The sequence below is a fragment of the Pseudochaenichthys georgianus genome, chromosome 16 (assembly GCF_902827115.2).
Source record: "Pseudochaenichthys georgianus chromosome 16, fPseGeo1.2, whole genome shotgun sequence".
NCBI lineage: Eukaryota > Metazoa > Chordata > Actinopteri > Perciformes > Channichthyidae > Pseudochaenichthys > Pseudochaenichthys georgianus.
The window spans coordinates 1,134,990-1,162,091 of record NC_047518.2 but is presented as its reverse complement, the minus strand read 5'-3'; the positions used below and the strand labels follow the sequence as shown (position 1 = coordinate 1,162,091).

At 42.5% G+C, this 27,102-nt stretch overlaps 1 protein-coding gene and 1 non-coding gene across 3 annotated transcripts; both read left to right on the top strand.

Moving 5' to 3' along the window:
• Window positions 1-1,070: 1,070 nt before the first annotated feature.
• On the top strand, window positions 1,071-21,417 carry jcada (junctional cadherin 5 associated a). Of its 2 annotated transcripts, none has more exons than XM_034102931.2 (5): window positions 1,071-1,161; window positions 10,392-10,922; window positions 13,132-14,064; window positions 14,504-18,246; window positions 18,997-21,417. In XM_034102931.2, the coding sequence occupies exons 2-5, from the start codon at window positions 10,552-10,554 to the stop codon at window positions 19,029-19,031; spliced, it is 5,082 nt and encodes a 1,693-aa protein (XP_033958822.1). In that variant the 5' UTR covers window positions 1,071-1,161; window positions 10,392-10,551; the 3' UTR covers window positions 19,032-21,417. The 2 variants fall into 2 exon arrangements, with proteins under 2 accessions (XP_033958822.1, XP_033958823.1); XM_034102932.2 differs by lacking the exon at window positions 1,071-1,161 and adding an exon at window positions 1,392-1,434.
• Window positions 21,418-25,650: 4,233 nt separating this feature from the next.
• On the top strand, window positions 25,651-25,722 carry trnag-ucc (transfer RNA glycine (anticodon UCC)). Its single transcript has one exon. It is a non-coding gene; the product is annotated as a tRNA-Gly (tRNA).
• The last annotated feature ends 1,380 nt before the right edge of the window (window positions 25,723-27,102 follow it).

The following is a 27,102-nucleotide window of genomic DNA, read 5'->3' as shown; positions in this document are numbered from 1 at the left end:
AGGCAAAGTGGACAGGAAAAGATGTATAGTATGTCTATAGCCAGAAAGGCAGTCAACTAAAATGATTCCCACTGAGGGAATACACAAGCCACGGCCAACAGAAGCCTACCAGCCTCCCTACGTTTCAGGGGAGTTCAGTTGTATGGAACATCTGTGTCAATATTATGGAGGTTTTAGGGTCCTCTGTTCTTTTTAAGAGGTGGAAAGGGAGTAGAGATTTCAGCTCTAGCTGGAGCCGGAGGGGTGTAAAGCAGGTTTGGGCAAACCTAACTGGAGAACCAAAACAAAAAAGTGGACCAAAGTTTGCCCTGTTTTGCAATATCACGACTCAACTTTCATATTGATTTGTGTTATTCTTTCTATTTTTTTTAAGTATGACTCCTCATTTTGTTGGGTTTTATTAACAAACACATATGAATGATTCTATACGAATAACTCTAAAAGGCAGATTTGTAGACATTGTCGTGCCATGAACAAATAAGTGAGAACTTCTGACTTGCTTCCCTTCCCTAGGGTGTGTGTGTGGGGGGGGTTGTGTGTGTGTGTGTGTGTGCGTGTGTGTGTGTGCGTGCGCGTGTGCGTGCGTGTGCGTGCGTGTGTTTGTGTGCAAGTCATTGAAATGTGTGGGTTTTATTGGTTGTTATCAAAAACACATTATTACGTAAATAATCAAAACAAGAGGAACCAAGCTACATTAACTGCTGTAAATAAATGTTACAGGATTTAGCCTAAGGCTTTTTCTAATGAATAAGCCTAGACTTAGACAGTAAATGTCATTTAATTATAAAAGCCCATGTATAGACTCATTTCCCACAACCTTGAATCATAACACTTTTTTCCCTGAAAACTGACTTAAATTCATTTTGATTATGGAAATGTTGCGGATAACTTTTTTCTTATTGATTAATTGACTCATTATTGAAACTCTGCCTGTGTTTACAGAAACAACGCAAGTCCGGGGGTGTAGAATAATAGCCTTCAACATCAGCCTTATCGCTGAGCAGCATCCAGCTGCCTCCCCGCTGGAGAGGAGGGATGTTTCCTCAGTCTGTGCCGTGGTGTAGGGGCTGTTCCCTCAGCAGATCCCAGCTCAGTCCGTCCAGAGCAGCGGCGGGGATGAGCGCTGGGGACTAGGTGCCAAAGCAACAACGCATTTCACAGGTAAGAGTGTCGCCAGGTCCAACGACACACCGTGTTTAATTCAGGCTTTCGTTGGGGTTCTGTTTTTATTTTATTTCCACGTCCAATTCGTTTGGCTGAGGAGCTGTTTTGAGGAACAAGGCTACACAGAGGTTGAGAGTCCCATCTGCTCTTCGTTCAACATTTCCAGCTGTCCCTCAACTTGCCGCCTCCTCGGTGCTCTCCTGTCCGGCTGTCCCTGCCTCCTCCGCCGGGATAAGAGGATTTAGGACTTTCACCATGCGACATTAGAAGGTGAAGGAGTGAGAGGATGGCGGTGTTTGTGCCTTAACTTGAAGCGTCTGCGGGGGCGACTGCCACTATTTGCGGACGCGCTTCTATCAGCTGAAGGTTAAAGATTGCTGATGGAGCTAGCCCGGCTAGCGTTAGCCCCCTTATGAGCCTTTATATTGCTCTGGAAGAGAGGCCAAACTCCGTTCAAATTACGCCGTTTTAGCTTTCGAGCAGTAATTTATATCGAAAGAAACACTAATTTAGGAGTGCAGTGAAACCTCCAGACCATGGCTTGTATTCGGTTGGCATTTTGTGATACTCCACAATTACTTGTTGTATTACATTTTTAACTTGTAGACTTGCTTTGCCTTACATTTTCTCAGTGGGACTCCATCCTTAATGTGCTGTGGTGGGCGACAGTAAGCGGTTGGAGTTATAAAACACACATTGAAACACAGTCTGAATAGTGGGTCATCCATCAGCCGAATAAAAAACTGGACCTATTGATCCATAGAAGGTCTTAAGTGTGGGTAATTAGGTACGCATCCTTTCCTTACTGTAACGGCCCCCTGAACGGGCAGATGTTTTAACGGAATTTGGCGTGGATTCTCCCTGCATCTGTGATCTGCGCGCATCTGGGCTAGGCTAGTATGCTACGGCAGCAAACGGAACCAGCGGGGCTAGCATCATGCCAAGCCTGTCAATCATTTCGTAACGACATGATGACAACACTCGGGTCCAGTAACGTGTAGCTCTCGGTTCTGCGTGGATGCTTGACAACACCAAATGGCGATGGAAATGAGCTGCAAACGGCACTTGGCAAATGGTATGCCAAGTTAAGGTTGCTTTGATGTTTGCATGCTGTCACTTTGTCACACCTGCTGTTTGCATGATGATGGCTGCTGCTTGACCTCTCTTCTCCTTCCCCCATGCAGCCTCCTGCATGCACTGCTCACAACCTTGCATGCATATACCGTCAAAACAGCCATCCGACAGCCAGTTTGCTCTAATTGGTTAATAATATGCTATATTTATGATTTGCATTGCATTTAATATGTATAGCTGGACTGAACATGTCTAATAGCATAGCCTTTAGTAATAATGAATAACCTACAAGACTGGATGGATAAAACACTTAGGCTATTGTTAACTCACACCTCAAATTATGCCACAGTGTTTGCAATTGCTTAATTGCTTTAATTTGAGAAGATCTTGCACATAAATTGTTATTGTCACCTAGGGACCTCTAGAGGCCACATTCTCAAAGCTAATATTTCACCATGGCCTGTTCAAAATGAGCACTCAGTTATTACAAAGTTTCTGCATGGAGTACCATCATCTTAAGTAGGTGTTTTCTTAATTTATCCCCATGTCTTAGTTGAGCTGATGTGTCATGGCCTCAGGTCTCCTTATTTTAGGTTGTGTTACTTATAGTATTTAAGGAAGTTCTATTAACATAGCCCGGAGTGCTCTGTTCCTTCCTGCCAAAACCTTTTCATAGCTCAGTGAGCTTACATCAAAAGCTGTTAGTCAATGTCAGTAAAAAAGCATTTTCCTGACAGTTTGCAGGAGTTGTGGATAACAGCAGATGATTAATTATAAAGACAAAAATACTGCAAGACAGAGCACAGATCAGCACCAGCTAGTGTGCATTTTCACACAAAAATCGTAGGTGTGTGTGTACGTAGGCCCATGTGTGTTCTGTGGTTGGTCTTTCACACATCCTTGAGACCGCGATGGTGTGTGAACACAAGGCCCTGCTGGATGCCCTGAGGGGGGTGAGGTATGGTGGGAAGGGGAGCATATTAAGAAGGGAAGCAGCTCATTAATTCCTTCCAGCAGCGGAGGAAATGGTTGGTCAGCGAAACTGGAGGGGCCCTCCACGGCTATGAAATGAGTCATACCAGTTCAACTTTCAGGAGTGGTCCAAAGTGCCTGCGATAAGTGTGGGCTTGGATAACTTCCTGGTGTTGCAGGCAGTCTGGTTATCCCAAGGCTTTCCATTTCCAGTAATCTTGTGTGTGTGCAGTAGGCTGTTTAAGCTATCTGTGCCCAGTTTAATTTCTAGGCCAAGTGCATCAAGAAAACGAGTTTTTACGCCATTGGATAGCAAAAAGCCTTTGAAAGCCACCCGATGTTTGCCCGGTTACAGGGATCCCCTCGGAGGTCCTGTCTGATGTCATATGTGATGTCAGAGCAGAGGTGACGCAGGCAGGAGGAAAAGAGGCTGGTGGATGAAGCCAGCCAGAAACGTGTGAAAGCAACTGACATCTGCCAGTGTGCCTCTCACAGTGCGAATGCATGGCGGAGAATGTGAAGAATGAAAAGACGTGCATGCACATTGAGTGTATATACTGTCATGTCCATGCTACCAGGTTGATGTTCACATGTTTGGCAGATGGTTCAGCTGCCTGCTTTGTGATTTATACGTGTCGGTTTTATGCCAGTGTGGTGATTGAGCCCTTGAGGTAACCCTGACCATTCATTTCCATGTGTTTACATAGCACTTTTCCAACACTTTCCTTACATTGCGTGGGAGAGCCCTTTCATCCCACCTGTGATCTGCGTCACAGTCATCCGTCAACTCCTTCGTTGCCACGTCCCATCAGCTGTCTTTAAACATCATACTTTTGATGTGCTTAGGCTTATTTAATGAAGCGTGGTCTCTTTGATTGTTGAAATATATTCACGTTGGGTTGTTTATTACCTTTCCTACATAATACTGTGCAACAGGCATGCTGAGTCCATCTGATTAGCAGGAAGCCAAAGCGTGCTAGCCCTTTGATCACTGTGTTTCTGGCTAATAAACCATGCCACTGTCATTTCTAGCAAGCTTTGGACCTTGACAGACACTAATTACCATGAAGTTGGGAGTAGTTCAGTGCAGGTGAAGCCTACTGTGCTGCAGAACAGTGCCTCGTTGGATTAGCGTGGCTACTTAACCCTCTTTTATGTTTTGTTTTTGTTCCTCTTATGTAATGATTTTAAAATGTTAAGATTTTAAATAACAATTTGCTCTTAATGACTGGTTAAATCAAAGTTAAATATATTAAATTAAAATAAGCTGTTGTGTTTTGGAGCCAATGTGTTGCCCTGAATCTCCCTCTGTATGAGTGTTGGATCAGTTGAAGGAAATCTCATGACGTGAAATCGCTGCATTTCAGTTGAACTGAGCTAAGCCTGCTTTACAATGGAAAATGAGTCCATTGATATAATTACCCTACATCATCACTGTCTTACTGGTTGCCGCACAGCTTAGCCGTGTGCATTAATGAGCTATTAGCTATACTGCTCTTGTGCGTGAGCCAGTTTTTATTAACAATTTGATTTGGATTCAAACACTGATACTACACTAGACAAATGTTTAGCTAGAGTACTTTTTGACAGTCTGAAATGAATCAGAACCAGACCGTACTGTTTCAGACTGTGATGTGTTGGAGTATGCTGGAATAAAAACATCCCCCCACTCCCCATCCCATCCTGCCTTTGATTTCGCTGCCAGTAGAGTCTGACTGTAATAAGTTTTGGACTGAAGCAATGCAGCAGGAATATTTTAACAGCCCGCATGCTATTGTCTTGGAGCTGCCATTCACAAAAGCAAAACAACTGTTGCCATGGGATATGCTCAACCAAAAAAATAAAAAAATAAAAAGTGGGTGTTTTTTGGCTAAACCTTTCCACATGAGCTAATTGACTCACAATGCACGGGCCCTGCCTGTTTTTACTCTCTACTACAAGGGCGTGGATGATAGTGAAAGCACATGGGTTGCAACGTGGTGATTTTGGAATGGATAGTAAAATATTTGTGTTGTTACCCATCATTTGTAAACAGATTTCCCCTTTTTAGTTTACAAACCTGTTTTATACCTCATTCACACCAACGCAACTCCGGTTCAAGCCCCGTGCTAGAGCTTTTCAGGTTCAGAACCGGTTCTTTGGTTTAGCTCCGGCTCTTTTCACACTGCCCAGAGTCCGACTGGTGCTGCGTCATTGCGTCATCATTTGCGTCATGACGTAACCGTTTGCGTGCCTGCTTCATAAAGCCAACCCGCGCGGAAACCCCTCACAGCTGACACCAACAACAACAACAACAACAATGGCCGATTGTGCTCCAGCTTCCTCTGTACCTCTTCGGAAGACCAGATTCCCAGTAGGTAGCTGGTCTCTTCAGTGGACCACTGCTGCTTGTTAAGTTTCTCCATCGTTGTGTACAAACTGGATAAAACGGCGGCTTTTTGTTGTTGTTCAGGAGTTGATCCCGCCCCTGCCCCCGCCTCGACGTAAGCATGACGTATGTGGTGCTTTTGCTCTGGCCGGACAATTTTTTGGTGCTCGAAATGAACCGGATTCCGGAGCTAAGAGGCTGCTCCGCTGCGGTGTGAACAGGAAACTACTTCAATTTCTCCCCATTGCAAAAGGTCATAATTGCCCTAAACTACAGTTGAATGGTTCCCAAGCCCAGTGGGATTCTTCTGATAGATTGCCAGTGTCCAGAGGGCAGATAGCTCCCCAGATTCACACTTTATGTTGCTGAGTTACAGTCCACCTGAAGTGCAGAACATTGTGCTTTCCCGAGGTCAGTGAGGGAAAAATATGGCCGAGGTTGTTTGGCTGTTTATTTCTCCGGGCCTGGCCAAAAACAGGCCTCCAACTTCTTTCCCCAGGACAAACGAGAGCCTGCAGAGAGCCTGATTGGAAACATTTGCGACACCGTCGGCTCTCCTCCGTCCTCACAGCGACGTACTTCCTCAGGAAGAGATACGTCCCCTTTGCTGGACACAGTGATGTCACATAGATAAACAATCTGCGTACCATTGCTGTTTGCTGAATGTGATGGGCTGTCATCCCTGAGAAATCCCTGTGCGTGCACAGTCCTAACAGATGCAGACCGGGGACTAGCCAAGTACACACCCACTCGGGTCAGTTGTTATAGATCCAAGGAGACTGGGAACAATGTCGTGGAGAGGTGCGGCTCTTGTGGAATATTTTGGGAAGCAGGCTAATCGTCTTTTTGGTTCCAGGCTCTGGCGTGTAAGATTTCTTTTGTTGTGGTGATTTTAGGCTGGAGCCTGTAAAATCCAGATTTGTTATTGTCTGTATTTCCTCACTTTAAGGAGGCACATGCTATTTTAACACATCTCAGTGTCTACTCAGGACAACATGTATCACTGTTTCTCAATATGTTTTTGACCGAACATCTTCTGTTTTCCTATTTTAAGCCTCTTATACAGTTTATTTTCAAAGTATGCAACCCAGCCTGAAATCTGGTCTATTACCGAACACCCTCTAGCTCTGCACTACTGTCTCTCCTAAAGGCCTGATTTAGGTCTCTGTCCTGCATTGTCTGCCACCCATGCTGTCCCTCTGCTTCCCTTCCTCCACACCTCCCCACTATGCCCTCATCTCAATTGGGCCATGAATAAGGAGCTGACACCAAACTGTCAACCTGCAAGTCATCATGCCCCTGCAGCTTTCCGTTAGTTTAGCCACCAGTAAGGGCACAGGCCCCCTAAAACAGCTTAAAAATGCTTGTTTCTGTTTTTATTAAAGAAGTCGTGGCCTTGACAAAAGTTCACTTGATGTCAAAAGTCTTATATCTTTCACTGTGTAGAAAAAAGTAAATTACAGTACTAGTGTACAGTGGCTGATTAGAGAAAATGCGGAGGCTGTTGTGAGGGTCGTCTGTAGGGAAACGCTGGCCCTCGTGGTTTCTTTTTATTTTCAGCTTACTTTTCAGCACATCCATAAACTGTATCATTAATTTCTCCCTTTGAGCGAGCCGTGTCTTTAAAATACAGAAGATCTGCCACTTTTTTTTCTTCCAGTTGCCGAATTCAAGAGCCTGTAATGCCAGCCATACAAGAAGGCATTGTAGCGAAACACAATGTTGTTGTGTTTAGAGGAATGAAAGCCGACCATTGTTGCATACCGTTGCTGGAATCCGAGGTTTTATTTGATATAAAATGGGTAATTTCATTGCATAACAGTATTAGCAGTATTTAAACGGGGCTTGTCATGGGAAGGAAGGAGTAGGGGTGGGGTAGTGGTGGAGGAATGAATGAGAGCAGGTCACTTTACAGGAGGAAATCCTCACTTTTACTGATGATAGAGATAATCCTCATTTAGTGATGACACCAAAAGCAATTGCCTTAGATTAAGGGTTTAGCTAGATTAGAGAGCATATGGATTTGCAGTCAACACAGGTTAATGTGCAACGATCATAACAAAAATGAATTATCATATAAATGAACATAGCCACTAACCTTAAGCTCAATCAATTAAAAGCTTTGCCTGGTTGGAGGGTTTGGCTTCATCTACAGATAGAAAAGGGTGGTGATACCAATCTGCCACTGATCGTTGAGTCTGATATGGGCTTCTCTAAAGCTGTAGGGAGACCTGGCTTTGGTTGTTAATGTAAAGCATAGAGGGACGTAGTTTACATTTTAGAGAAATATTCTTGTTTTGAATAATCTGTAGTGACAAATGACCACCGATATTAACATTTTGGCTCCATTTTGTCTACATTGTAAGTATTTCACAGACACTGTGCCTTTTTTAACATGTTCACTGGCCTGTTGCCCAGCAAGTTCAACTGCAGTTCGTGAAATAACAGTCAATGAAAATATATATATTATCCGAGTTTTGCATGCTAATCTGGACGTGAATAAAGAAAACCCATTTTTTTACTGTGTTCTCAAGAACCTCCCTGCCAAACTCACAACTTCCCTCTCCTTGAGGAGATTACTCAAAACGTCAATGGGTAGAGTTAAACTCAACAAAAGTATTAACTGGGTAAGCGCCAAGAGTCAATCCTCCAAAGCTAACAGGTTTAAGGTTTTAAATGAAAAAGATAATCGTATTAGAGAGCCAGACATACAAAGAGAGCAGCATTTCACGGTCTTGGATCCTGTTAATCACCAAGTAGTCTATCCTAGGGTTCAGGTACATGGTGGGGGTAGGGATGAGGGATGACGCTGGTGGAAAAAAGGAGAACAGAAGAGACGCTGCCCTCTGAGTCAGGACTCCTTTCATAGTTGAATTTTGTCATCTCTGTGGGACGATCAAGCATAAACAAATGCTAATCTGCTTGCAGCTGAATACATTTCAGTGAGGCTGTGTCGGCCGTCTGTTTTTCAGAAGCGAAAACAAGCAATTTTAGAGGTGCCATTAAGCAATCATAGTGTGATTGGCTTTTAAACTGTCTGAACAGCATTTTCATTCTGGCAACGAGTCTCACACTGCTGTTCCTGAATGCCATTTCTTATTAAGGACAGCCAGGTTGTTGGCAGTATGTTCTAGTGAAGAGTATTGAATGAGTGGGCTGCAGCAGCATCTGTCCTGTTGACAAGGCAGCAAGCATGACTTCATCAAGGCCATTACATCATAAGCAAATGCACCCTCATCAATTCAATTCTTCATCAGTCATTATTATTAATGTCATTTTTTGGGCCGAAAGCAAAGGTCATAATGCTATTCCACCTATAAAATGTATGTTATTTGCAATATCCCTTGCTTATCTATTTATCTTTTGTCCCTCAACAACTTAACCACCTTCAAGACCAATTAAAACACTCACAGCATGGCTGCTTGTAACAAAAACACAAAGCGAGGGGTTGCATCGATGTATTATTTTCACTATTGAGTAATGTCAATGATTTCCTTGATTAAGTGAGATATTATTTTCTCTAAATGTATGCAAATACATCATTTAGTCCAACCGGTTCAAGAAAAACTGAATATATGCAATTGCATTTTATAGAAGAAATTCCCATTCAAGGAGCTGGGACCATTGACATTTTGACATTTGTGCAAGTAAATTACATACCAGCTACATGTTCTGTACGGCTAATCATTTAAGCTCTACATTGCATTACATGACATTACATTACTCTACACCAGTGTTTCTCAAACTTTTTCATATCAAGGACCACTTAACCAATAAAAAAACACCTAACAGGTGTAACCACCTAACTCCACAAATATAAAAAAACACATTGTTTTTCTAGAACAGATTACAAATCGCCTGAAAATGGTACAAACAATTGGCACCATGTGTGATGAAGGTGTTGCGCTGGGCTATTGCATGCAATCGAAAGTGAAACTTAACCTCGCTCCATTGCGGAGATATTCCCGCGAGGGTGCGGAAAACTTAAATATATTTATTTATTTCAAATATGAAATGTTACCAATATACTCACGGACCACCAGTGGTCCGCGGACCACACTTTGAGAAGCACTGCTCTACACACACGCACACAAACCATAAGAGAGGACATGTTGAATAATTTGTCCACATCCTGTTTGCTTTTGTATCATTTGTTTATTGATTTTTTTATTTGATTCAATCCCTTATCCAAGACTGTATAGCTGAAAAAATGTCCAGTGTCCGAAAAAACCAAGCCCACCTTTGAGATAAAATACATTTTTGAGAGTGAGCATGCTAAAATGAGCAGAGAGGTAAATACAATCATCCAGTTGCCCCATTGATGCGAAACATTAGCAGTGGTTGGCTGCTTACAGCGACTATGGAAGTCTGCAGGGAGACCACTGTAAACAGTGACATTTCACTGGAGCACAGCAGCCTTCTGAAACTCTAGTTGCCTCTGAACATCATGCTATTTAGGGTTGTCTTTGAGGGTGTTTGTTTATCTTCCCCTACTACTTAGTTCTGGACATGGATGGGTTTTGGTGCCAGTGATTTCCGAATAAGATGGAAAGGGGTTTGTTGCTACGAGCAGCACAGAAGAGAGGAGGGAGGGACGGGCTGCTGGGAAGGCGGGTGATATCGTTTTTGTCGTGGCGGCTCAGAATTCGAGTTTTGGGCTCTTTTTTTGTTTCAACTGTCCATATGGGTTGGGATTGGGAACCTTGACAAAAATGGGACACGGGTAGCGAGTGTAATGGTTTTAGCGTCACCTTCTTTTCTCTGTCTGTCTTCTTGTCTCCTGATGTCATCCCCCTCTCACTTTCTTTCCCAGTGATGGCCTCAGCTGCGCAGCTGTGCCGGTGATCCTGCCGCTGCATGTAGGGAAGAAGCAGAGACGCCTTGACAACCGACCTACCTTTCTCTCTCTCTCAAAAAAAGAAAAGGCTGGGAGAGGGAAAAAAGAAAACACACCAGCATAAACAAATGCGACCATGTACAGCGTGGAGGACCTCCTCATCTCTCATGGATACAAGCTGCCCAAGCATAGCACCCCTTCCTCCACCCCTACCCCAGCCCCCGCGTCAACGTCCCACCAGGCTCCCTCGTCCTCACCTCCGTCCTACAGCAAACACCATGAAATCCTAGAGAACAGGCCCGGCCCCAGGGCAGTAAATGGCTATGAAAGAGGGCCTGGGATTCCCTTTGGAAACGGAGGCGGAACCAGGCTGCCCCAAGCGTACGCCAGCGGTTGTCCCAACAACAACAATGAACCTAGGGACAGAGGCCTGTCGAGGCGGGAGGGCGAGGGCCGGAGCCAAATGGACACCCACTCCTTGGGGGAGTCGCTGACCTCAGACAGCGGGTAAGAGATAGTGTGTGCCGTACTGGAACAGTCATGATTTCCTGTCTGATGGACCCTTTTGCATGCCCTATCCTGATTATGGTCGTCCTCAATCCTTATTGATGAATTACTCAATTATTCATTGTTATGGTGCTTTGATGGAGCATATTAATCACATTGAATACTTCTACTTAAATGCCCCTCCTGGCACATTTTTTCTTGGTTCTGTCTTATCTCTTGTGTTAACTTCCTCTCTGTTCATCTCTATTCCCTTCTCTCTTCCTCTTCCACAAGTCTTGTGCGTTGGGAAGAGAGATAGTGTGTGTTGGAGTCTGAATCTGCCACGTGGGACCTTGGAGTTTTAATCAAAACAGCTTTCGGGCAAACCTATACATGTGCCCCATTTCAGCAAGCCTGATCTAACTCACATAAGATTTACTGTTTTGTTAGGATGGTGTATTCTGCCTGATTCTCTCCCCAAGCATAACCAATATGCCGACCGGCTTCTACTGTTTCATAATCATTATACCTACTTATATAAGGCAGACCCCATCAATAATACAGGATTCATATAGGCCGTATTTAAATATGCATATGGAGGATAGGCTATATTTAGCTTAGTCTGGAGTTATGCAATTGAAACCCTCTTGGGTAGGGGCAGTTAGAACGTATGATATTTCCAGAGATATCGCCTAGCTGCAGCCAATCTGTTTTCTCCTGAAAGCAGCATTGTTTAATTTGCCTATTTGCACCAGTTCTGGGGGTTGGTGTGCTGTAACTGAGACAAAGTCAATACAGCTGTTCCAATGTCTACACTATTAGGCAGGCTTGTCATATTTTTCCCTTTCTTTACATTTTGTTTGGGCTGACTATTTTCTCCCTAATCCTCTTTTTGCCACAAGCCAGTGACAAAGCATCTGAAAATAGTCAAATGACCTTGAATAATGTCACTGGTTGTGATAATGTTTTTTTCATTTTTCACACTCATGGTTATATTCTTTGAGACGAGTAATCCGCATTTTCATGTTGCGGCCCTGCCAGTGTTATCAGAGATTTCTATTGGGAATGTGGGACTTGCTAAGACATATGTTCTACGATTCCAGTCTGTTATTTGTTCATCCTTCTTTATTCCCTCTCATCCAAATCCATTTTGCCTAGAAGCTTACGTTTAGATAAGGAACAGGCCTATCTTGGCACTCCCATTAGACAGTGCTACTTAGACCCAATTAGGCTAATGATGGTAACTCATCTTACGTAAGATGCCCTCAAATTCAGCGGATTGGCATGGCTAGCCCCCCTTCCCCCAACAAACATCTCTGCCCAGTGATCATGGATGGAAATGTCAAGGACGCTCATTGGCCTCGGCCTCAAGGCGGTGTACACATGTGCTGGCGTCTTGTTTGCGTTGTCAGTCAGTCACTCCACAAATAGCCTGAAATGATCTGCATGCAGGGACTCCTTGCATCCTGTTGTAGCCCATCAGATCTGCCATTAAACATATTTTCAGATATAAATTGAGAGATATCCTTGCACTGGTTTAGAGAAATGCTGCTCATTTTCTCAGATAAGGAGCTACAGAACAGTGCAATAGAAAGCCTCTCAACGAAACGTCATCTAAATTGTTGATTTGTCTTGGAGGAAATCCGTGACTAACAGCCACTGTGTATCATTGTGTAATGTGTTCATTATGCCCCATAGAAAATCACAATTACCAGACACTGCATGGTAACTCATGGTCATATGTCTCCATCTAGTGGGAGATGATTTTATTTATTATGTGTTCACATTGTAGACTATTATTAGTTATTTGCCTCTTCTCATTTCGATTTTTTTTTTAGCACTTTGTTACCCTGTATGTAATTGTTGTTATTATTTGTATTCAATGTTTTCATAGGACTGAAGGGGATGAAGATCGAGGGAACACAATTTAGTATAATCAATACATTTCATTGCAAGTAAACGTGTGTGGGAAAAAAGGTGTGGGAATACTCACTTTCTCCTTTTACTCTGGACCCTTTACTCCCACACATCTGTCTACAAGAAGATAAAGGTATTCATCACTCTTCACAGTCAACAGCCAATTGCTGTGGAAAGTGAGCTAATTGTCAGATTGTTACAAGAACTCAATTCTGATGTTCTGAGGAAAGGCTATTTTAGACTATATTTAACCATTTAACAAGCACTTTGTTTGAAACATAATGATGCCTTTTTTGTTTTTATTTCCCTACAGGTTCTGTGATGGCACCAGAGGTCCTCAGGCACAGTCCAAGGATGTGTCCTACTGGAGGAGGAGAGGCCAGGACTTCACTGTGCTACTGGACTATGCAGACCCCCATGGGGGGGGCCAGGGGGGTTGCAGCAGGCCGAAGGGGTCTCAGCAAGCAAGAGGCCAAGAGATTTCTGCAGAGGAGCGTCAGAGAGCAGCTCAGGAGAGGCAGCGCTGGGCGGCCCAGACCCAGGCTCAGGTGCAGGCTCATGCCCAGGTCCAGGCTCAGTCTCGCTCTAGAGAGAGGGAAGCTGCTCTCCATCAGTGGAGGATGGCGAATGAGAGGAAGTGTCAGAGCCTGGGGACAGATGAGTGGCGTCCAGCCGTGAGCTTTAGTCGCCAGCTGTCCCAGAGTGAGGGTGAGCGTTGGGCACATGAGCAGCAGCGACTCCATGCCAGGACACCAGAGGGTATGGTTGTCCATCCAAGGACCAAAGCCAAATCCCAGTCCCTGCCTAGGATGCTGCAGCCTGAGAGCCTGCAATTCGTGGACATAGACCCGTCCAGTCTGGAACTGTACAGACGGGTCAATGGCCACCCGGTATCACAACATGACTTTTACAGAGCACCCCGCTGGCCGGAGAATGGCAGGCCGGCTAGCGCAAACCAACTCTCAATGACACCAAAGCCCCGCTTCACGAGACCCCCCAGACCTCCCTCTTATGAGATGCACCAGCAGATCAGGGGAAGCTGTGAGATGTTGTCTGGGAGAGACTCAGTGATTTCCCATGCCAGGGACAGAACGCCACTTCCAATACAAAGGATAGATGACCCTCAACTGGACTTTTATGGACAGGACTCTGAACCTCCGGGATACATCGCTCCCCCATCTTACAGAAGAGCTCCTTTGATGGCAGGGGCGTGTCGGGGATATGGTGAAATTGCTGTTGACTACAGGTAAGTCTTTTTTTTCCCTTTCTATGTACATTCCTTAATCCTGTATGCGACATCTCACCTAGCCTATGAATATAACATGGTACTATATTTAAAAAATGTGACAAAGCCTACATAATAGGGTTGAAACATTTAGAAAACATACTGATATTTAAAAGGGTTTTCAAAAGGATCACTTACATCATCAGCGTGGTTGATTGTTCTAAGATAAAAAAATATATTTATATGAGCATTGTGTCATATTTTGCGAGGAGCGATTTTTTGACATTTCTTTATCATATTGTGCCATTTTTCAGTTTTTATTAAATGTATGTTAATCTTTCAGCCCTACTTTCCTATATGTAAGTCCTAAGCCAGATTTGTGTAGTTCTTTTCAAATAGATGTTATGTTTGGCAAAAACACTTATTGTTGACAAAAAAACTGTGCTCTTTTTGCTTTTAGGTACAGAGGGGATGTGTACCAGCAGATACAAGTGGCTCCAGATGGTTCTCACTGGTTCAGACATCCAGCTGGTTCCTGGCCTGATCACCAGAGAGAAAGGATAATGTCTAGCCAGAAGCAGCTTTACCCCATGTATATGACCCAACAGCGGCCTGGTGGAGCGATTCAATACATCCCCTTTGATGACCCCCGCATCCGCCATATTTCCTCAGCTCTGGGTGGCAACTCCCTGACGGATGCTGACAAGATCCGGCACATCCGCAACGAGCTTCCCAGCGTCACCGTGTCGGAGCCTGCATCCAGCGACAGTGCCTTTTTGCCCCCGCCATTGGGGCCTTTCATCTCAGCCAAACTGGCCGATGATGCCAACCCAACGTCTTCTAGGGACAATGACAATAACAGGTGGCACAGTGATTTGCACAAAGAGGCGGTTGATAACTTCCCAGCAACGGACCAAAACTGCAACAACAGATACCCCAAAAACCCACGTCCTCCTCCATCTCCCTCTTCAGCCTTCCAGGCCCCATTATCAAGAAGTTCTTCTCGACAGGGGTCCAGCTCAGATAAGTTCTTTGCAGAAACCATCACCCAAGTAAAAAAAATTGTCCCAGATACACGGCCAGAGAACACAAAGAGAAGAGTAAGTGAGACCATCTTCTGCCTTGTGTCTGTCCCTGTTCACACACCGACTAACATTAGCAAAGACTTACCAGCAGACCAGAACAATAATGAGACAATACCAAGCCTGACTGTCAGCAACAAAGATATATTCGCTGTAGGACTCAAAGAGAGCCCCAATGTGCGGAGCAAGTCAGTGAATGAAATGCCCATAACACCCCACTACTCTCACTTTCACACCAGCAGCACTTTTTCAATGAGGAACTACAAGAGGGCTCCTCTAAGGAAGGAGATAATAGATGCCTGGGCTCTCCAAGCCAGTCAAGATAAAGAGTTGTGCTACTCTGGGTCCTGGCCTGGAAACCAGTACCGTAACCAGGAAACTCAGACTGGCTCACCTTTGACGGTAGTAAAAAGTCCAGAACCCAAAAGTCCTCCTGGGGCTCAAGAGCCTGTTCAGTCTGCCTCAGACACAACTACTGACAGAAGTCTAGGAACAGACAGTAGTTCTGCTTATGGTTACCCCATGGCAGGCCAGAAAAACCTACATCCCTCTAGTAACAGCGCCTTCTCCCGTCTCAGCCTCAGCCCAACACAGCAGACACACCTTGAACCCTCACGAGACCCTCTACCACAAACAAAGGCCCAGGATCAGGCATCTTCCCCGAAGAAGAGCACCTCCAGTCCCCTGGAGGATGAAGAGCAAGTGACCTTTGGTCAGTTTCTCTTAAAGCCAGTGAATCGACGACCCTGTGATGCCATTGATGAACTGGAGACCATTAATAAGGAGATGGAAAAAACAATCAGCAAGAGACCTAATATGGGTCAGTGCATTGACGATCTAGATGGGTTGAATAAGATGTTAGACCTAAATTCAGGAGCACATTTCACTGCTGGTCCAGAATCAGTTAGGGAAGCAATCAGTTTTCCAATAATGCACACAGAAAAACCCAGTATAAAAGTCAGATCAAAGTCCTTGGCTTCCACCCCTGATTCGGACTCACTGGACTTAAAGAGTGTTTTCTTCAGGCCACAGGCCAACAACATACCACCAACAAATAAGCTACCCATATTCTCCAACCCTGACCCCAAAGACAGTTGCCTCAAGCCCTCACTACCAAAACACAATGATTCAAGCCGGCTCTATAGACAGGATATCCCAGTCCCTCGAGAGTCCTTGCTGAGGGATGTGGGATTAACCGTCTACACAGAGACTCCTGGGGGTCCTGGGGAGCCAATGCAGCGCTCACTCTCAGTCCCATCTCCACTTGGTCATAAGGAGCTTAGTCAGTCAATGCAGCTCCCATTGGAGAGCAGGACAGCATTTGTTAAAAATAGCGGTAGCCCTGAGCACAAATCAAATAAAGAACTTCAAGCTAAGGTAAAAACTGAGAGAAAGGTGAAATCACCACCATTCAGGGGTGAGGTGAATTTAGGCATCTATAGAACCAGGAGTGAAAGCAGTGCATCACCACATAAAGAGGGTTCATCATATATTAACAGGCTAAACAGGGAAGTTTCTTTTCTGTTAAGGGATGATGCTGTCATTGGTAGAAATGCCCTCTCTGAGCCTCTGAACTACAAGAATGAGTCAACAATAGCAGATAAGCACCTTGAGAACTTACTGAATCAGGAGAAGGCCAATTCTTTACCTGCCGAAGACCTCAGCAAGCTCTATGAGGTGAAATTTGGAGAAGGCATCCCTGAAAATGAGTCCATCGAGCAGAGGGCTGCCAGAATCCTGGGTATAGCAGTTCCTGTGGAGGCCTTGGGTGTGGCTGACAAACCTTTAGAGGACAACCTTAATGATATGGGTACCACTGTCATTGAGAAACTACAAAGCCAAAGCGAAGAGCCACAGCAGTTGATAGCAGACTATGAGCAAGTCAAAGATGAACCTGTGATTGCTCAGGGAGCAAAGCATGAGCAAGTCCAAGATGAGCCCCTGATCTTCCAGGAAGCAGAGCATGAGCAAGTCAAAGATGAGCCCATTATTGTCCAGGGAGCAGAGCATGAGCAAGTCAAAGATGAGCCCATAATTGTCCAGGGAGCAGAGCATGAGCAAGTCCAAGATGAGCCCCTGACTGCTCAGGGAGCAAAGGCAGAGGAGGTCGAGGGGAGAGGTTCAGAAGTGGACCTCCAAGAAGGATACAGACAAAACCACAGCAGCAACCACAGTGATGGTGAGGACAACCAGGATACTGGGATTCAGTCTCTGGTGGTACTGGACCTGCCCGAGTTTCCACCTAATAAGCTTCCCCTCTCCCTTCCCGTAACATCTGATGACAAGCTAACTCTTAGCATTTGCAGTGTAGAGAGAAAAGGGCGAGGTGGGACATGCAAACTAATCGAATCCATACACGATAAGCTTAATTATTCCGCTTCTTCTACATCTTTGCATATGTCAACTCCAGAAAGAAGGGCCCGTCTGAAAGAGCTGGACTCAGTATCTCGAATAAGACGCCTCAGCCTCAAAGGTTCGGAGTCTGGGGAAGAAATGTATTCTAAAGAAATGGACGGTGACAGAGAGGAGAATGAAGTCCAGGAAGTGCCAAAGGAGCAAGTTGTAGGGAAACAAGCAGAGGAAGAGGATACAAAGCTTAAGGAAGAAGCAGGGAATGTGGAGGAGAACCCAGATGAACATGAGAATGCACATAAAACACATGAAAAGTTGGGAGATCCTGAAGAAGATTGTAAACCTAAAGAAGAAGCAAATGGAGGGACATGTCAGGAAGAGCAAAGACAAGAAGAAAAGACAGAAGAGATGAATGTTGAGATTGCACTAAAACTAGAAAATGAAGGGAGTGAAGAAGTACATGTTGAATTACAAACAGTAGAGCCAGGAGAGAAGATGGAGCTTAAAATGGTTGAGGATTGCAAAGAAAAGCCTTTGGAAAAGGTGAGAGAGTGTCAGAATACAGCAGAGGGCAGAAGAGCTGAGGCAACACAGGGCACTAAGGTGAAAAAGGTGCCCAAACCAAAGCAGCGCACAAAGCTGCAGAAGCCTCCTCTGCTTCCTAAACCTCGCAGTGTTCCCAAGAGAGAAATAACACTGCCTGTCAGCTTCAGCACTGGGACCCGTGGCCCCTCAAATATGGAGGATGAGGAGAAGCACTCTGTCTCAGGTTAGTTTGAAGGAATTAAGATATTGTGATTCTAATTTTAAAGGAATTGCTGAAAAAAAGTTGATATAAATATGTTATCTTTTGTTGTGAGATGATAACGTGTGTATTCATCATATATCAATGCATTATGTGCTGATCTTATGTGGGTATGTGGTTTGCCATCCCCAATTTTAGTTACGAGTTATTTAGAATGAGCCAGGCAAGCTGTTTCCTTGTGCTTCCTATATTTATGCTAAGCTAGACTCCTCCTCCTGACTCCAGCTACATCAAACATAATCTCCACTTTAAAATATAATTCACTGTAGTTTGCCATATTGCCATATATTCTTTGTCCAAAATGTTTTAGTTTTTTTGCTTTTATGGTTCTTTGTATATTTAAATTTGGTGTAAATACTTGTCTTTGGTATTCTTTTTTTAATGCTAAATAGTTTCTTAAAAACATTTATTTGTATTATCTTTAAAAAAAATTAAACCTGCTATTGCGAATAAAGTTGATTCTGATTCTGAAAAAAGAAAGCATATTTTATCAAATGTTTATGTATTCCTTTAAATTGGCCCCCTACTTTTAACAAAGTCCCTGTTAACATTTAGTGTTGCTCACTGACAGGCAATGTGTGAATCCTCAAGCTCTCACAAACTGCCAAATCTCCACAGGGTTCCTTTGTATTCCACATCCTCAGGGCAAAAATATTGTTCTCTTTTGTTACGATTTCGTTTTCTCATCTTTTCTCTCCTTTCTTTTCTCATCAGACTCCTACGACCCCAGTCGAGTGGAGAGAGTGTAACCTCTGACACTGCCTTCACAACAGTGGAAATCTGTATTTCTCAAGTTAACAGCTTTTCCCAACAACAAAGGCTTTCATCACACCTCACAGCTTAGTGAGCTGTAACCCCCTTCAATATTGTTACGCATTACTTCTCAAAGAACTGACTGTCCTGGTGCTGCGAGAGCATTTCTTTACAGCCAAATGAAAAGGCATTGTCGGTGCCAATTCTCCGGGCCTTTTCAACCTCGACATCCTCGTCCTTCCATTTTCTCCACCTCTCCAAAAGTTTATTTGCTCAAGCAAGCATACTTCCTGCTTTTGAAGTTGTCTTATTTTGCTTTTGGAAAATGCATGTCATTATTCCCGTCTGCACTTTGGCTCCTTCTCGAGCTTGGGTGTTGAAATATGAATGTAAAAGTGTTTCTACTCAACATACAAAAGAAATGTAACAGAAAAAAAACAGGAAGGCAACAGTATTGCATTACAATCAGTATTAACCTACACCAAATGTAAATAAGAAAGAGTTTTAAGATTTTATTAAGAATATAAAAAACAAACAATTTAAGTCATTAAATTGCTGGAGAAATGTATATTTTCTTATATATGTTAAGAAAAGACTAGATTTTTGGAATTGTGGTCTTTGTGTGTAATACTTATAATAAAAACCCCTGTTCTTTATTCTTATACTTGTGTGATAGAGAATGTACTCAGAGAGCCTGGATTGCAATGATAAACACTGTGGTCCTTGAATAGTTTCACTATAAGCAATATAGTTGTCGTATACAGGATATTTGTGACATGATTTAAGAAGTAAATCTCCATTTCAAGGAGCTGATCTAATTTAAGCATCTGCTTTATCGTTTGGTACAAGTGTTAGGTTTGCATTGCTGAGATTATTGGCTTTACGTAACAAGTGAGCACCTGATAATCTCTTCAAATACTCAGAGATTACACTCAAAGGGATTCATGTTGTCACCCTCCCCATTCTCCGGCGCCGTCAGTCTCAGCACCAGCAATCGCAACTTGTATCTGAAACGTGTCATGTCAGTGTTATTTTGGCTCATTCTCATCCTGTTGAATAAGAAAACATATATTTTGTGGCATTAACAGAAGTCTATATTTAACCGTTGAGTTCTCCTCTGTTCGCTTCTTAGTTCATGTGTGATTTCAGAAGTGCTTTTTCTGCAGGAAGTGATAGATGTAGCTATATTGATCGCAGTGTGCCTTGTACACACTGTTTCTGTGAACTCCATTTGTGTGTAACACATCCAGTATTGTCCGTTTACAAATCTTAATTTAAACTGGACATCAGTAATCATTCTTTAATCAAAAACTGTTACAGTTGTTTTGGCAATAATAATAATATTCAGCTGAAGAAGCTTAATATTAATGCTGTATAGAACAGTGCTGTTGGAATACTAATCACAGTATCTGAACATGTTCAATAATGTAATGTTGACATATCAGTGCTTTTTTGTGTTGTGGGCATAACTGGCAATTGGTTTACACTCACTTCACTTATGGGGTAGCAATACAATAACTTTTGAAAACGTACCAAACTAAACTTTATGCTATGCATTGGACATTACATGACATGTAATTTGTTAGACGCTTTTATCCAAAGCGACTTACATACATTCAGTACTGTGGGCAATTCCCACAGGAACAATTTGGGGTGAAGCGTCTTGCCCAGGGACACAACGACATGCTGACTGCAGTGGGACTCGACATCCACATTTACTGGGTTTAATACCAAATTTCAAAGCTAAACTGTAACTTCTGGTTTGCCTGTTTTAACCTGTCACTCTTTGATCCAGTATTTGATGTTGATCTGGTCGTAGACTTGCATAGACGTAGCTGTGACTGGAGTTTGTCAGTGGAAGCTCAGTGCGAGACTTTGTCCTGTTACCAACCCAGTACCTGTACCTCTGTGTTCCAGGTAATGTGTTATCTGGTCATTCTTGTAGGTCTTTTGTACTGCAAGTTCTTTGTAACATGATATAGACTATTGGTGCACATCATGCTTTGATATTTTCTATTTTCATACAGAAGTATGTACAGCTTCTTTTGTATGTGTGGCATCTTTTTTTCTCTTTTTTTTGTGCATGAAATGCGTAAGACGTCACAGAGAGAAGGTGTGTTTGCATATAATTGCATTTGGTACTATATAGTCTATCCAATAAACAACTGTTATATTTCATATAATGTATATTTTATTTTCAAGAAGTTATACTACATATTTAAAACAGAACAAGGTATTTTTAGATTATTGTGAAAAGGGAACTGTTTTTGAAGGCACACTATATTTGAAATGATCATTGAGTGTGATGATCAGAAATAGAGACAAGTGTGTGCTATTGTACAGTACTGCAGACTATTCATAAATAAAAGTCTTTGCATGAAACATTTTGTCACTGATTTTGTTAATTTGATTAATTGATGTTATATTTGAGGAAAAAAAATTAGTGGAATGTGCCCATAGAAAGAAACCAGCACTACTGTGTCTTAAAAATATTGCTCACATGACCTACCCCAGTAAAAATCATTACAATGTATCATGCTTTACAGCACATAATAGGATAAATAAATCATATACATAAATGCATTTGTTGAGAACTGAGGAACCACGTCATAGGACCTTCAAAAGGCCTGGCTGCTTTCTAATGATTGGAGTGCATCAAAATATGAGCTATTGATTTAAAGAGCTTGACCCGAAACTGGACCTTTAATTTACCGCTTCATTTATAAAGAGGCCAAAGTAGTTCAGAATATTTATTTTAGAGTAGTTAATTTTAACATTGTTCTGCATTGTGTCCATGAAAAGTCTAGGAGTCTAACGGAGCCCTGCTTATTAACAAAAGTTATGTGTTGTTGAAATATTCTAATGATTATTTAACTCGTTTTTTAAATTCATTTTAGTTTTTATAAATAACTATTAAGCATAAACATTTGAATAATGATAATACAAACATTTTCAATAATTGAAATAGAAATAGAAAATTACTTTGATGCCCCCTATTGGACTATATAAGTATTGTTGCTGTCCTGAAATCAATTTAATTTACTTATATTGTTTTTTTTCTTTATAGCAATGATTTTTCTAAACAAGAATAGTGGTACATTTACTGACTTTGGGGTCTAACAAAGGGCTTGTAGAAAAATGGGACTTTAAATAAATGGGAGAAAACTTTTTATTTAAACATACAAGAGCATATTATTCAGCTAGAAATGCAAATCAAACCACACAGAGGTATTAGATACTCCAGTCACATAGCTAAACTGTCAGGGGTCAAAATAATATGGGTTCTTTGCTTCGTGTAATGTAAATATACTCTTATGTTATCCTTTCTTGAAACAAATTAACAAAAGTGGGCTAAAATATTCCTGTAAAAACTTAAATCTTGAAATGTAATCGTATTCGCACTCAAGTGCATATTAAATTAGCCTACTTAATCTCTCTATATTTGGGACAGAGTAAGAGGGCTATCTGCTGGAAAAAGTGGGCATTGTTCTTATCCTTTTCAAATGTATTTCGGTAAGTAGTGCTACCAAAAGAGCTGCTAGGTCCTGGTGAAAAGGGTGACTAAAAAGAGGTAACTCATTGTTAAACTAATTTCTTTGCAGTTTTAACTTAAGGTTTGAGTGAATTTTGAAAAAAACAAGGCGATGGTGGTATAGTGGTGAGCATAGCTGCCTTCCAAGCAGTTGGCCCGGGTTCGATTCGCAAAAGGTTTAATATGTACAAATAAAGGGGGAGGTGAAATTGGTAATGCAAACACAATAAACGTATCATTGTATCTGATAGCATGCAATAATCAGACATACACATTGCTGCTCACAGTCTGGAGATCGGTCTTGGATACATAATCAAACATAGATACATAGAAATACTAAAAATGTTTATCTTTGCAACACGAGGCCAGCTGGTTCACCCCCTTCCTGTAGTCAGTGGTCACCAACCTTTTTAAGCCCAAGATCACCGACCTCGGCCTAGGTGAAAGGCGAGATCTACCTATTGGAGAATTGAGTGAAAAAGACGGCCCAGACAGTCCTTCCAATTTTAGGCCTTTAATATAGGCTAATTGCATCTGAGTTACTGTTACAATGAAGGCTCCATAATCAGCTCACGGCATAGAGGCAGGGGTAAAGTACTATTTTTTTATGAGAGGGGGGCGGACTTCACCTCCTCTGGGGGGTCCGGGGGGATGCTCCCCCGGGGGAAAAAAAATGTTAAACATTGAAGTTGAAAGCATCAATCTGGTGCACTTTGAGAGCAACATTAAGAGATCTATGGATACCTCTCTCAGCACCCATATGAAAGAGAATTGTAAACAGATTTTCTTTTTCTTTATGGATATTTTACAAATCACTCCCCTTTTAAACTGTATTCTTGTTTTACTGCCATATAGTATTTCTTACCTGTTTTTCATTTATTCTCTTATTGTTTGTATAACTATAATGATCATATGAAGGTGTGCCGCGGAAATAATCTTTTGAATAATTTGTGACAAAAACCGTTCGAAACACTCAGAGTCCTTTAGCTCACCTGAGCGGCCCTCAGTCTGACAGGGGAGGACTCCCCTGTCCTCCAGCTTGTTGTGCAAACAGCTCCTTATGTCCGTTAGTGCAGCTAGCTAACCAGATGCTAACATCACGGTCCCCGCTAGCTCTCTCCCTCTCTCTCATTCTCCCTCTCTCTCATTCTCCCTCTCTCTATCACACTAAATGCACTATTGCCACACACACTAAAGCAAACAGATATTGTTCTAAACTGGTATTAAAGTAAACAGGTATTATCTTGAACTGTATTGAAGTGAACATGTATTATTTGGGGACTGTTTTGAAAGTAATCTTATATATATATAAAGGTTCTTAGTAAAAGGTAGACAGACCATGACCCACACACACACACACACACACACACACACACCAACACACACACACCAAACCACACACACACACACACACACACACACACACACACACACACACACACACACACACACACACACACACACACACACACACACACACACACACACACACACACACACACACACACACACACACACACACACACACACACACACACACACACACACACACACACCCACACAACACACACACCACACCACACACACACACACCCACACACACACACACACACCCACACACACACACACACACCACACACACACACACACACACACACACACACACACACACACACACACACACACACACGTTCTTTTCAAGGTTCTTTCTGGGGCCAATATAATCTCAAGCACCAATATATCTGTGTACAATGTTTGATACCAATATATCTGTGTATAATGTTTGATACCAATATATCTGTGTACAAAGTTTGATTGTTTGAGAAAGAATAGTTTGTGTGAAACCTTCCTTGGGAAATTAAAGGAGTAGAGTCCGGTGGAAGATAAGAAGTGACTCTCCGCCCCAAATATGTCCATATATACTGTTGTTTATTCATGCTAAATGCCCCCTGTTTCTGACTGGCTGGTCCCGATATCTGTATCGCACGGCAGTAGAGCGGGGAGCCCGGAGTGCTCTGTGTTACAGGGTACTCTGTATTTTCGTATTGTGTTTTTTTACCATTAAAATCTGATTATTGTTATAACTTTTATGCCGGTGTTTTGAACTCCTTCTTTTATTAATCTGACCAGGCTCATCTAACGGACGGCTGGGCTTTAAGCCACCACTACTGTGTTTGCTCGAACAACACACAGAGCCGAGCTTCAATGACACAAGCACACAGTCCTGCCGTTCTCTCTTGTGTCATGATGAGGTTCACGTAAAGCACGGTTAATATATTATTGAGGCACCTGTGAGGTGGATGATAGGTTTACATCTAAAAACGTATTTTCAAACATTATTATTTGTATTTTATTTTTAATTTATTTTGTTACTTTTTGTATTAACGGTCTGCGATCTACCCCCACCACACTCGGTCGATCGCGATCGACTGAGTGGCGACCAGTGGGTCTCGTCGTTGTTGCTGATGAGACCCACCATAGTTCTGTCATCCGCAAACTTGAGGAAGTAGTTGGAGCTGTAGGTGGGTCTGCAGTCGTGGGTCAGCAGGGTGTAGAGCAGGGGGCTGAACAGACCTATGTGTTATCGCCGACCCATACAGATTGCTGTCTGGCAGTGAGGAAGTCCAGCAGCCAATTGCAGAGAGAGGGGCTGAGGCCAAGTTTTGTTAGTTTACAATCAGCTGCTGGAGGATGATGGTGATGTTGAATGCTTAGCTGAAATGTAATCGTATTCTTGCTCAGGTGCATATTAAATTAGCCTACTAAATCTCTTTATAGTTTGTGTTGAGTTTTGTTGATTCTGGTTTTGAATCTTTATTGAGTGCACTCAGCACTCACTCTCACAGTATGAGACAGAGTAAGAGGGCCATCTGCTGGAAACAGTGAGCATTGTTATTCTCCTTTTCAAATGTATTTTGATAAGTAGTCCTAACAAAAGAGATGTGGGTAGTCGCTAGGTCCTGGTGAAAATGGTGAATTTAGAGAGGGTACTCATTGTTACAGTCCTTTCATTGCAGATTTATCCTATGGTTTTGAGTGACTGTTGAACAAACAATATACCACCATCAATTGGGCAGTACAAGGCGATGGTGGTATAGTGGTAAGCATAGCTGCCTTCCAAGCAGTTGACCCGGGTTCGATTCCCGGCCATCGCAAAAGCTTTAACCTCTTAAGCCCGAAGGTCCCTCCAGTGGACCCCTCCCACCGTTTCTTTACGAGACTATGTCTCAGGGCTTCTTAACCTTTATGAAACTATTAATGTTTCATAGCCTTTTAAAGGTAAGAAACTCCGCTAACTGACAATAAGAACAATTGTTAGCTAAAAAAACACAAGAGTAATTCCAAGCCTTTGAATTAGCATTGAGAGAAAAAATGCTACCTAATGCTAACGCTTTTTTACACATAACTCACGGTAGAAATGCCCTTATTACTATCTTAACTGCACAAACAAGATATACGATTTAAAGCTGAGACTCCACAGATTCCACACATGTAATGTCATCACTGTACGACCTCGAATTCCTGGAGCTATCAGCCAGAAAAGAGAAAGTAAACAACATCCGGTTTCAAAAATATTACAATAATTACGTCTTACCTTTTTGATTTGTGATCAAAAGTTGTGTTCAACGGAATAAAAACGCCACTCAAGGTTAATCCAATGTCTTTGTGTCACGTAGACATTTTTACTGATCATCCATCATCATATTTATGGCAATATACTGGGTAAAGTGTTGCCGTCCAGGCTTGTACTTTCAGATATGTTTAGTTTGCTTCTCTATTACGTCCGCAATGGTAATGTTTACGTGGATTTGGGAACTGCCCATCGATTCTATTGGATGTAATGGTTAAGAAAAAGGTGTAAATCACCCAAATCGACCAATGGGTTCCAGAGATATGGTCCTGCGTAAAGTATAAAGAATGCCAGCCAGTTTAAGTACATTACGCAGCAGACTTCACTTATTGTTTACTACGTAAGGAAGCAGGAATTGCAGGACCCACCCAGAGCGCATGGAGCACAGAGCGGACAGCAGATAACGGAATTGCAGTTTTATTGCTTATAGATTATCAGAACATTTCAAAGGGGACACAGCCACATTGGATATTAACCTATGGATTAACTACATCATCGTTTTTATCGTTTTAATGCCATTGAAGACCAGTTTAGACCAGACAAAGAGGAAGGTGAGCCATGTTAGCCTAGCGCATTAGCGCTAGCGCCACTTGTTTTGATGTACGTTTTTGTTGATAACGTCGCGAATTTGTATCTTTCAGTTGTGAGGTGGGCACCGTTAGATTCTGTGTCTTTACGATCATAAACAATGTGTTGGATGTGCAGCTCGGATAAGTAATAAGGGAGCTAGGAGTGATTTTCGGTGCAGTAATAGGTTAGCATTTTCGCTCGAGGCTCACTGTAAGAGGATAACAGAGTAGGCCTATGTTTTATTTTATTTCTATTTTTTTCACAACAGTTGTTTGGATGGAATGAATACCTATAGTGATAATTCAAAGTAATAAAAGGATTTTTAGAGTGAAAA

What these genes read in the sequence shown, in the direction of transcription:
- jcada (XM_034102931.2), top strand. Translation starts at nt 10,552, where the DNA reads ATGTACAGCGTGGAGGACCTCCTCATCTCTCATGGATACAAGCTGCCC. An exon ending in GAAATTGCTGTTGACTACAG is followed by an intron (nt 14,065 to 14,503) that starts GTAAGTCTTTTT and finishes TTTTGCTTTTAG; the next exon opens with GTACAGAGGGGATGTGTACC. An exon ending in GGAGAAGCACTCTGTCTCAG is followed by an intron (nt 18,247 to 18,996) that starts GTTAGTTTGAAG and finishes TTTTCTCATCAG; the next exon opens with ACTCCTACGACCCCAGTCGA.